Source organism: Vanessa tameamea, chromosome 22 (assembly GCF_037043105.1).
Source record: "Vanessa tameamea isolate UH-Manoa-2023 chromosome 22, ilVanTame1 primary haplotype, whole genome shotgun sequence".
NCBI lineage: Eukaryota > Metazoa > Arthropoda > Insecta > Lepidoptera > Nymphalidae > Vanessa > Vanessa tameamea.
The window spans coordinates 9793437-9806186 of NC_087330.1; the positions used below are offsets into that span (position 1 = coordinate 9793437).

At 34.7% G+C, this 12750-nt stretch overlaps 1 protein-coding gene across 1 annotated transcript; it reads left to right on the top strand.

The window, feature by feature from the left end:
* The first annotated feature begins 1747 nt into the window (after positions 1–1747).
* On the top strand, positions 1748–11981 carry LOC113402615 (TNF receptor-associated factor 3). The gene is made up of 10 exons (XM_064218507.1): positions 1748–2045; positions 5964–6077; positions 6594–6733; positions 7005–7218; positions 7533–7674; positions 8302–8474; positions 8993–9188; positions 9891–10006; positions 10654–10809; positions 11739–11981. The coding sequence occupies exons 1-10, from the start codon at positions 1950–1952 to the stop codon at positions 11958–11960; spliced, it is 1569 nt and encodes a 522-aa protein (XP_064074577.1). The 5' UTR covers positions 1748–1949; the 3' UTR covers positions 11961–11981.
* The last annotated feature ends 769 nt before the right edge of the window (positions 11982–12750 follow it).

Consider the following 12750-nt stretch of genomic DNA (forward strand, 5'->3'; position numbering starts at 1 on the left):
TGGAGGGCTTGCACAAAGTTATTTTATATTTACTCGAGTCGTATTCATAACATTTTATATACATATGTAGCTGTCAGTTGTACTAAGGCAATGATTTAGTCAATGTCACGGCCGATATTATATATAGTCAATGGCTCGTATCAGGATCGTGTTCTGCGGTGAGTTTGAACTCGGAAGAGAAAACGTCAAATGTTACGTTTCACGACTTGTGTCGGCTATATTATAGTTTCAATGTGTTATCAGTTGAACAAATATTAACAATCACACGTCGCCGTCATATAAGGTATACAGCACTTGTTTCAAGATGTTTGTTGTTTTAGATATTACGAAATATGTTACAATTATTTATTTAAATGTATCGTAATAAATAATGTTTTGTTCCCAAAAACCTTCATTCGTTTTCATAGAAATTTCTAAATGCAATATTATAATTTACCACTGCTTGGCAAGTTGTCTTGTTAAGGGATATATTTTTAGCTTAAGCATCATACTGATTCGGGTTGGATACATACATGTGTTAGAATATCATTCGACACTTTCCTCGAGTTGTTTTTATTCATCGACAAAACTCACACTCATACATCCATACATACTCACAACCATCGAGCGTAGACGTTCTGGCCGATTTCGGCCACAGCCGCCATTCTCCAGACTAGCCAAGCCAGCGGCACAGGACATATAATTACCCAACTGTTTGCGCAAACACTAGTTCATTCTGTATTTCTTGACGCTCATAGACCTGTTATAAAATTTCAGGCGCAGAAATTACGGATTTACGTGCTATCAGGGACGTCAATTTCCAAATGCTGGCTTGCTATTAAGAATTTCTTAATTGAATCATTAAAAAAACTTAAAACCGCTCAAACCTTAAGACCACTGAATATGTAGTTTTGAATTATATGCAAGGTAGATTATGATAAAAAAACTTACTCGAATATACGTACAACTTTTAATTTTTATTAAGATTGATTTTGAACATATGGTTTTAGCCGTTTGGCTAAGTTTACCACCCCATTATCGCCTACCCTACCGCTAAGCCGGTAGACTTAGTATTGGTTTGTTCCAGTTTAAAGAGTGAGTGAGCCAATGTAAGTCCAGACAAAAGGGTCTTACCATCTTAGTACCCAACGTTGGTGTTGCATTGGTGATACAAAGAATGGTTAAAATGTTTACGGCGCCAATGTTGATATGCAATGGTCACCACTTACGGCGGTAAGTGGTAGCCCATGTGCTCGTGATGGAATCATTAAGATAGCGGCTTATTATAATATTCAGCGCCTGCAAATAAGTCACCTCAAGCTAACAACGGCAGAAACGATGCACTCAAATTCTACCTTTCCTTCCAAAACATCTCATCACATCATTAGAAATTTTATTAAAATAATTAAGCGGTATTTTTAATGGAATATTTGTTAGTGTCCTGATTTGCATTGATTAATTTATTTAGGTCAACAAACAATTATCACAACCACGTATATATTAATACTAAACAAGTCAAAAAAATATTAGGCAAAAATTGTCAACCAGATTGGCTTAAAGACCTTGAAATCTTAATAGAGCTCTTTAACGAATATTCACCATCAATTTTAAGGAGCCTTGACCCACAAATAATAAAATAGCATCGCTGCGTATTGATGCTCGTTATCAGTACCAACACTTATCATATCAGTATCACTGATAAGGGCTGACTCATTAGCGGGTGGATACAATGGGCGTTGCACGACACATTGCCAGTGGAACTGCAAATCTGTAACGATGAACAAACTTATCTTAATTCAATAAAATAATGTTATTAATCTTATGAGTGTACATTTGAAATATTAAGTGGTCAATAAAAGATCCATTGACCTCGTACTTTTGTTATTGGCGATTTTCCGTGATGTGTGAGTGACTTCGTGATACAATAAGTTCGATGCGTGTGTGTGTGATTCGTTAAAATAGGTGGGAAAATGAGTTTGAAGAGAGAGCTGGAGTTCGGAGAGAGCAAGGCTAAAGATAGTTCTTGCTATTTTTGCAATGATATGTTTGAGATGGGGAAGCTACAGGTAATTAGATTAAATTATTCATGTCTGTTTATAGCTGAACTCTATTCTTGAATCTTTCTTCTTTCGGTGATGTATTATTCTTAAGTTTAATATGATCGCCAATTAACTTAGCAAATTAAACACAATTATGTAATGTAATTATAAGCATACATATAAGATTAAAGAGTTCATTCTGGGCACAAATGTTACATACTGATTTTTTTAATTATATTTAATTATACAGAAGCAAAAAATATGAAAAAAAACGATACGATATAAAAAAAAATTACAAGTGAAAGAATGAAATGATAAATGAAAATATACAATCGTATCACGATGTCTGCTACCGCGATTGGTAGATAAGTATCAAAGTTATTAAGAAAATATGTAAGTACAATATTTTAAAATTGCTTATTTTAAAAACAAATTATATATTATTAAATAACACACAACAATTATGGTATTCTGGCTCATGAGGTTATTTATTCGAGTTATATTTTATACCTAGAATAAATGGAATAATAAGGATTAATATAATTAGTGATAAAGAACAGTTGATTTAAGAATGTTTGAGAATATTAACCCTGTAACTACAGGCACAAGTGACATAACATCTTAGCTCATTGGTGTGATCTAAGGAATGGTTAAAATTGCTTAGAGCGCCAAATCTTTGGAGGTGGTGACAACTTCCCATCAATGCGAGTCATTTTTTAACTAAATTAGGTACTATGTAAACGAAAATCAAACGTATTTCGAACACGTAAGGCAGACTTATTCTGTCAGAACAAACTCTAAAACTCACTGCACATCAGAACATGATCGCGAAACATCGAAAAGTGATACAAGGCTATATAATAATTTTAACATTTACACGAAACACAGATTATAAAACAAAGGGCAGATGCGAATACAAATTTCCTGTAACAAAAGCGAATACAAATTCCTCACAGCGCAAAACGACGCTTCTTTTTGTTACTTATTATAATAATAATAAATAAATTATTTATTTCAGACTATACGCCGATTTTGTTCGTAATAATTTATCTCAGTTTTAGTACAATAAATAAAAATAAAAGATTTACACATATAATAATAATTAAAGTCTCGGCTTGTATTTGCTTCAATATAATCTTCCGCGCGCTCCATTTGCCTTTAACGTATCATCATTTATAGTATCAAATGTCGTATCAACAGTTTCAACATTTCACGAGAAACATACGAAGTGGGTGTTTACAGAATACGAGTACAGTCCTAAACGTATAGAAACAGCAAAGTCGATAAAATACTGCGATACCAGATTAAAAATATTTTCGAATCGTTATTATTTATCTCAAATCGAGATTATTCGAAGGTTTGCGATGGAATGCATTTTGTTATACGATGTAAAATCCGAATAAATACTTTCGATAACACGATCGTTGTAATCTGATACTATGGATTAAATTGACAACAGAAGCATTCATTGTACAAAAATATATTATATCTGTCTTAGGAGATCTGTAAAATAAATGGTCTTTTGTGTATGATATCATAATGAAATTAAACTGTATACAAAAAAGTTTTTAGCTTTTTGAAACAATTAACAAGTTTAATTCAACGCAATGTTAATTTGCATGTATTTGTCATAATTTGCATGTACATTCTATTGAGAACCGGCAAGAAACTCAGTTTTATAATATACTAATATTTTTATTACAGCCATTATTATTATTTTATACGGATGTAGAATCTGAAGTCTTGGTCTTATATCGCGTATCAGTTTACTAAAATGTTATTGGGTTTCACAGATTTACAGTACAGTACTTAAACGTAAAACCTTTCACAAGTACATCATTATTAAATTATTATTAGTGATAGTTTTCGCTTTGAAATTGCGCTTTTTATGCTATAATGTCCCAAAGTATATACAACCACTACTTTCCGCCTGCGGCTTCGCCTGCATGTGAGGTGAAATCCACTACCGGTTTTCGGTTCTAATGATAAAAAGTACCTTATGTGCTATTCCAGACTATCTACGTCTGTGCCAAATTTCAATCAGATCCATTCAGCCGCTCGCGTGGTTAAGTCCATCTATCCATTGACACTTTCGCATTTATAATAGTAAGTTAACCATATTATAGCAATTATATAATACTATTCGTCCTAAGAGTTTAATCGAAAAGAACTTGTAAATTGTATAAATATCATACTTGGTGGTAGGGCTTTGTGCAAGCTCGTCTAGAGAGGAACCACCCACTCATCAGATATTCTACCACGAAACAGCAGCACCCATTATTTTTGAGTTTTGGTTTGATGGTTGATGAGCCAGTGTAACTACAGGCATAAGATACAACATATTAGTACCCAAGGTCGGTGGCATGTAAGGAATGGTTAATATTTCTTACAGCGCCATTGTCTACGGGCTGTGGTGACAATTTACCACTAGGTGCCCCATTTAGTCGTCCACCTTCCTATATAAAAAAAAGAATCTGAAAAAAAAATCAAACAAAACGTATCTCTTGATATTATTAGAATACTTTACTAGTCTTATCGCTGTTAAAATACAAAAACATTGTTTTTCATATTATATAAATAAATATTGACAAGACCATCTTTATAACATAATAGCAATATTTCATTTTTTCATATTAAAATATATATTTATTGACTATCGCAAATTAATATGTTAATTGCTGCTTTGTATTTGCTTCTATTTATGTGAAAATATATTTCAAAATATTTATTGATGATTAGTAAAGAATGTTTGAATTGCGATGCACAACATTGAACTTTACACAATATTATAATAATTATGATTTACTGACCGATCACGGTCACGATGGCCATTACCAATGGAGCTAATTCTGAAGATATAATAATGAATTGTTATTCTCTCATTATCGTATTAAATATTACAACCAGAAAGTGTAAAGAAAAAAGCACCAACGGTTTTTATTATATACTAGCTGTGCCCGCGACTTCGTGCGCGTTGTTTGAATTTAAGTTATTTGGATATTGTAGCGTGATTTTATTTTTATTCTATATATAATTCTAAAAAAAAAGCATTATTACATCCGCTATATGCCAGTGAAAGTCCCGTCAAAATCGGTTCAGCCGTTCCAGAGATTAGCCGGAACAAACAGACAGACAGACATTAATTGTAAAAAATGTTATTTTGGTATTACCGTGTATACATACATATCCATTTAGTAAAAAGCGGTTATTTTAGTATTACAAACAGACACTCCAATTTTATTATATGTATAGATATTCTTAGAAATAAGACCAGAAGTTATTTTTTTTAAATACAAATTTATTACTACCCTCAAGAAAACAATTTACAAAACGAATCTACTTTGAAAACAATTAAATTTAACAAACCAAAATTAAATTAAACAAAAACTAAAATGTAAGACCTCCGAAACTATTACAACAATTACGGAACAATCTAACGAAAAACCCAACGGACAGAATGACGTTGCCGAGATGTTGACTCGATAACAGCCGAACAGCAAAGCGATCGCGCCGGGTGCTGGCGCTGCTTTTTATATGTTTTCCCCACTCTTCTTCCATCTTCTACAATATATATATTATTTTATTTATTTATATATATTTTTTTTATGATATCGGTAGGCGGACGATTTTTAAATATAGTAAGGTAGACGACTAAATCGGCCACCTGGTGGGAAATGGTCATCACCGCCCATAGACAATGGCGTTGAAAGAAATATCAACCATTCCTTACATCACCAATGCACCACCAACCTTGGGAACTAAGATGTTACGTCCCTTGTGCCTGTAATTATACTGGTTCACTCACCCTTCAAACCGGAACACAACAATCCTGAGTCCTGCTGTTTGGCCGTAGAATATCTGATGAGTGGATGGTACCTACCCAGACGGGATTGCACAAAGCCCTACCATGAAGTGAAATATTTAACATATATTTTTTAATAACAGAACCACTTGAAGCAATGTGGCAGTATACTGGAGCAGTGCCCGCTCCGCTGCGGCGCGTGGATACAGAGGAAACACAAGGAGACACACGTGAAAGAATGCCCACAAATGGAAAAGGTGACCAGTATAATTTGAAACATTTATTCGTTGACTTTAAATCGATGACTTTAAAGGACATGGTTCTGAAAATCATGACCGCGTGCAATAATTGGGGCTCCCTACCCAAAGGGTAAAACGGGACCCTATTACTAAGACTCCGCTGTTCGTCCGTCTGTCACCAGGCTGTATCTCATGAACTGTGACAGTTAGACAGTTTCTGACATAATTATAAATACTAAAAAACAGAATAAAATAAATATTTATCGGGACTTCCATACAAAAAACGTGACTTATTACCGATTTTATAGATAATGGTACGGAACCCTTCGAGCGTGAGTCCGATTTCCTCTTGGCCGCTTATTACAAGTATACGCGGAGAATTTATTAGTTGAATCGTAACTCCGAATCGCTCCTGTCATCAGATGAGCAATACGACTCGTTAACTTTAACCGATTTTTTGCATTATTATTTCAAGGAGTGAGGTTTAAATAGAAAATGATAAAACAAAAATACATAAGTATCGTATTTTTTCAGACTCGTAACGTCTCGTCTCCAAGTCACGTGCGTGTCTCCGACCCGACGCCACCTATCGTCATTAACCACACATGGAATCCAAGATCAATACCTCTGGAAGATTGCGTCTCTTTCCTTGAAAAAGAAGTAGCTTCAATCAAGTGTGTTGTTAACTTTATATTGAATAGTAGACTAAGAATTTGGATAAGATTGCTAGATAATCTCTGCTTGATTTTTCACGTGCTTATTTTTTTTCATATAATTCAACTCATGGTCAGCGTAGGAGGAAGATGTTGTGCGTGAACTCGCATGAGTTGCCAACTTATATATAAATTCTAAAACCGTGCCAGCAAACAGCCTCTAGTAAAAAAATAAATAATGATTTACACTCTTGGTATATATGACTTTATGTCCCTGATTTACATTATATAGATTAATAATAACTGAAGAGTCGAGCCATCGCGATGTCCAATCCACTGAGTTAGAAAACCTTCGCTCCAAACTGGTGCTGGTGGAGGAGCGTTCGCAGCACTTTCTCTCTACCATCGTGAGCCTGCGTTCGGCCGTGGATGACGAGGCTGAAAGAGCTGCCAACTGGGCGGCACAGTTCAAACATGATTTGGCTAATGTGCAGCTGGCATTACAGGTAATAAGATTAACAAATTTACCATTACATGACGGATTTCATATTCTTTTATGTTTTGTGTTAATTAAAACAAAAAAGTATTAAGGTAAGCGCGATTGAACCCTTTAACTCTGATTAACTTTACCATCCGACTTATATATAAAATAATACTTATCTATTTATTATCACATAGCAAAAGTAAAAACCATTGGATGGACCTTTTAAATAACCTTTTAATGAGTTTAAAGAAATCACTTTAAGATTATTAAAAGAAGTCGCTGAAGAAGCCACTTAAAACTAAACTCACAACCTCAATGGTTTGTATTACACTTAAGGAACTCCAAAGTCAGCAGCTGAACACAGTGATGCGGCTGGAGAGTGCTGTCAGCAGCCTGGTCCACGAACAGCGCGAGAGGGAGCTGCTTGAGCAAGCCTTGACACAACACGACAATAGAATCCGCACCATTAAAAGTCTTGGTAATATACTCTAATCATGCACCAAGTATTCATAAAAGAAAATCCTCTGACATATAGCTTTACCTATAAATGCTGTTTAAGGGGTTTTAAGCTAGGCAATGCTGTCATGTCTATCAAATCAACAAATGAAAAAATGTTTAAATACCGCTAGAGAACGCTTACAAATAAGGTAGTAAGTGTCTTAATTCCTCGAGATATGGAAATGTTAAATGTCAATCCTCGAGCGCTGTCAAAGTTATGAACGATTGTGTCTATATGTATGTTCAAGAAACGATTATGCGGGATTAGTATTTTCTCTTACTATTAATCTCACAATACCTATCAAATAAAATCTTTAAAATAATGCAGTAACAAATCACGAGCTAAAATGTATCGTAACGACAATATACATAACATAACATAGCGAGAGCCGGCGTTACCGCAGCCGCAAACGCTTTGCGCGGCTCGGGTGAGACTTAGTTCCAAAAGATTGGATCCCATTTTGATAACACGCGGATAATATAAGTGTTTATTGTAAATTATAATGTCATTCTAAGGTTGCTTTTTAGGCGCTCCAATACGAACAATAACCTAACATTAGTAACCTAACTATGTTATTATCAATAATATTGTTAATTAAATTTATAGAGGAGGTAATAGAGTACATAAAGCAGACAGTTGAAGAAGAGAGGGAGAGGAATGCAGAGAGTCGTGCGATGCTGGAGAGCGAGCTCATTGAGACGCGCCGGTCCTCTGAGCAGCTGGGGCAGCTGTCGAATCTGAGGATGCAGCTACAAAATGCCGCTACTGGAGACCGACCTGTAATTATAATTTATAAGATTTCATTTTATTTATTATGGTTATCTATGCGTAATTCAAACGGAATATGTTTAATATTTTAAAATATGCAATTATCAGCTGTACACCTATACCTAATAAAAAATCAAGGAACGCACAGATATCACTGGTTAACCTTATTGACGAGCGACGAACTTAAGCATATTGACATAATATGTCACAGATTGTAGATTTCGTACTTCATACTTTCTCTTCTAATGAATTGTTTGCTAAAAAAAGATACATTAAAAATGATTAGCTTTTAATGGGCGTAATAAATAAAGTTCATTCACGACGTAATTTGACAACGCATGTTACTGAACTTCGTAATAAATGTAAAAAGTAAAAAAAAACGCCCCAAAATTTTCCAACTACTGGACTAACCCCTTTGAGGAAAAGGTGCACGGCACCGTAATAATGATGTTCTTAGTAAGAAGTGGTAAAAATACTTCGAAAAGGTGCTATCGATAACGACATTTGAATGAAGTGATTGTGGTGTCAGACGATAGACCGGCTAGCCGTGCTGGAGGTGGCGACGGCGAGCGCGCGCGCCGACGCGACGGAGCACGCCGCGCGCGCCGACATGCTCGCCCGCGACCTGCGCGCGCTCACCAAGTCCTACCATAAGATACGCAGCGAGCTCGCCGACTTCCAGACTAGAATCTCCCTGGACAGCCCCGAGTTCGGAGGAGATAACGGTAACTGAAACGTTTCGATGGTGAGGAAAACATGACTTTGATAGCATATGTATGTCGATCGTAGAGAGATCATTTTATGACTTGACAAGAGAAAATTTGAGGACGCTATGTATGTTTAAGGTGGTGCTAGCGTCACGCAAACATTTACACGTCGCTAGTTACTAAGAGGGAAGTACGACACTTTTAGGCAGCGAGCAACTAACTTTGTAACTACATAACATCTATGTTCAGTATACCAGTTCCACAATTGTTTTCATAAATTATGAGCATTGACCTAAAGATCTAATACGAATTATTTCTACATATATACTAACATTATAAATGTCTAAGTAACTCTGTCTGTCTGTAAGTTGCTCTTTCATGGCCAAATGAAAGAGCAACATACAGAAAAAAATGAACTTTGGTATGAAGCAAGCTTAAATCCTAGAAAAGACAAGCTTACCTATTGACCAACACCGAAAACGGGAACGAAACCGCGGACGACAATTAGTGTTCTATAAAAATATGTTGTTTAAATGATTCTTCTTGTAAATAATGATCGTACCGTATGTTTGATGATTGTTGATTGTATGTATTTAGCTTATTGTTAATTAATTGTATATTTAGACTGTTTCTCGTATGGACTTTAAAACATTATTTCTGCTTATTGAAGAAATTAAAATAATTAGTTTTCAAATAAATGCAACCAACATTTCCACACAGGTCATCTAATATGGCGAATAGACAAATTTTCCGTTCGAATGAAAGAAGCAAAAGAAAACGACGCAGTACTAACGAGCCCACTTTTCCGAACAAACAAATACGGTTACACACTTAAGGTAATTTTCTTAGTACGTAGTATTGTTGTGATATATGAAGTATGAACTATTGTGGTAATCCAAGCGATGTCTCGACGTAGCTTTATAAATGATGTGTCAATAAATTAGAACAATTTTGGTGTATCATATTATTAGTTTATTTTGCGGTCCAAATAAAAAGCGTAACTTCATATTTTTAGAATATCCAGTCATAAATAAATATTCGAAATCAGGAGAAAAGAGGTTCAGTTTTGCCTAGAAGCGTAACGTCCATTCTCAAAATACTCTGTCTATAGACGTTTCGAAATTTCAAATTGGCATGAAATTTTGAGCTACCTACTTATTTTAAAAGTACTACATTTTCAATAGAATATACAATTTCATTTCATTTGACATTTAAAAGTACGCGTTTACATAAAAAAGAGACATATTATGATAATATACGTAAACATAAAGAAGAACATATTATGTTACAATCGATAATGCTGATATAATTCATCCGGTATGCCAACTTGACGGCGTAAAGGATAAATATTATACGCCAACAGCTTTATTCTTTGATTGATATATTAATTTTAAACTTACATTACTGTTTAAATTACTGTTTTTTAAAACGCTCTTGATTTTACTTTTTACCAAAGTATACTTTGATTATACAAAATTTCCAGGCTGAAGTAAATCTAAACGGCATAGGCAAGTGGAAGGGGCGCCACATCACCAGCACGGTGCGCCTCGTGGCCGGCCCCTACGACGCGCTGCTGGACTGGCCGTGCCAGCTGTCCGTCAACATCGTGCTCAAGGACCAGCCAGCTAAGCGCAGTCAGGTATACATACGAGTATAATACTTCGACGCCGTAACGTAGACGTAAATTCCATTTATTTTTGGAACTGAGATTTTTGGTAAGATAGTTGGTAGTATTGAAAACTAAGATGCAAATATATTGTGTAAGATATTTTTTGAGATATTGGTGGGCGGACATGCAAATGGCCTTCTGATGGTCACCACCGTCTATAAACATTAGAACTAAGATGTTATATACCGTGTTACTATAGTTACGCTGGCTCACTTACCCTTCAAGCGTGAATACAGCAATCTTATATATTAATAGCGTAAGCCGGTTTTTGTCTCATGATTATGAGAAGAGAGCTGCTCATAAAAAACGGGTTTGGTCTCATTTTGAAAAGCTCTAGCCGTAGATGTGCAGAAAAATAAAGAGGATTCTTGATTGCAGTTTACTAAATTGTTACAATTTAACAAAGAATTAATTTAGAGTTAGAGAGCGGTACTACGGCTGTAAAAGAAAAAAAAATTAAAAGTGTAAACAAATTTAAAGTAAATTGGTGTTGACAAATTCCAATTCTAACTGAACTAATGTTATCTATTTGACAATAAAGATTTTATTCAAAAAAAGGTTAAAGGTTAAATGTAAATGAATCACTTGCAGCTTACAATGAAATGAAATCAAAACAAAATCTGTTATTGATTTCGATATTCCTAAAACAAACTTTTGATTAAACGCGAAGTTTCGCGGTAACCCACTTGTACTAAACAATGCAGTGTAGGGCAGAATATTTGATTAGTGGGTGGTACCTACCCAGATTGCCTTACATAAAATGAACATCGAAGTGAAACCAGCCTACCAGAACTGAAATAAATTTATTCTTAAAATGCTTTGCTTAGCAGGAGGACGTTTAGAGGCTTTTAATTGAATTATAAAGTGTATGTATAATTGTATACATCTTATTCTTGCAGGCGAATGACATAGTGAAATCTCTAGACCTCCGTCGCAAGTCATCCTCGACGCGGCATGACTACGACGACAGCGGAGAAGACAGATACAGGTCCACGGAGACTCTGGACAAGAGCATCATACAGTTGAAGAGGCAGTACATCTTTATACCACACACTAGTTTGGACAAATTCGAATATATTAAAAATGATACAATGTTCTTCGAGTTCCTTGTTAATCACTAAATAGTATTTGAGATTTTGAATCACCGAGCGTTTGACTAAAATGGAATAAGTTATTATTTGAACTAAATTAACTATATAAGTGTAACATAAAACTACATTTTAATTTTAAATGCCCAGAAGGTGTCATCTACAGCAAAGTGGGTGTTGAAATAGTGACATATACTGGGGTTGGTTGATAATATTTTACTTTTAAAAGATAAGCGTACTAAATAATTTGACGAAATTTAATAATATAGTCTATTACTCTATCAACTAATCAAAGACTTACTATTAGACATAGACAATTTTAATAGTTTTAACTATTTTTTATTTACTTAACAGTACGTAACCTGAATTCATTGTTTTGTTTCATATGTTTTAACATTTAAACTATTTAAAATGTACGGCTATGTTAAATAAGCAATAATATGAATTACAATTACAATAATTTTAAGTCTCGTAATTTATATGTTATAAAATTAACTACATGACAATATAAAAGGACAAATGGCGGATATAGTGGGAGATTTAACTTCATAAACGAAATACTGACAATGACCTCTAAATTATTTTGACTTCTGACAAATTTGACTTCATAATAATGTTAACCTGACCCGAGATGTCTCAATGAATACACAAATCAAATCTGGACAAGTACAGGGGCGGATCTACCAATAGATTACCAATATATTTATTTAATTTTTATACATCATTCGTGATTTAGAGGGAATAGCGGGCGGTATATATTCATAGACTCAGGGAAGCCGAGTTATCAAAGTCGCCCCTGGAAAAGCAGTACTATCGAAATACC

What these genes read in the sequence shown, in the direction of transcription:
- LOC113402615 (XM_064218507.1), top strand. Translation starts at nt 1,950, where the DNA reads ATGAGTTTGAAGAGAGAGCTGGAGTTCGGAGAGAGCAAGGCTAAAGAT. An exon ending in AATGCCCACAAATGGAAAAG is followed by an intron (nt 6,078 to 6,593) that starts GTGACCAGTATA and finishes GTATTTTTTCAG; the next exon opens with ACTCGTAACGTCTCGTCTCC. An exon ending in CCGCACCATTAAAAGTCTTG is followed by an intron (nt 7,675 to 8,301) that starts GTAATATACTCT and finishes TTAAATTTATAG; the next exon opens with AGGAGGTAATAGAGTACATA.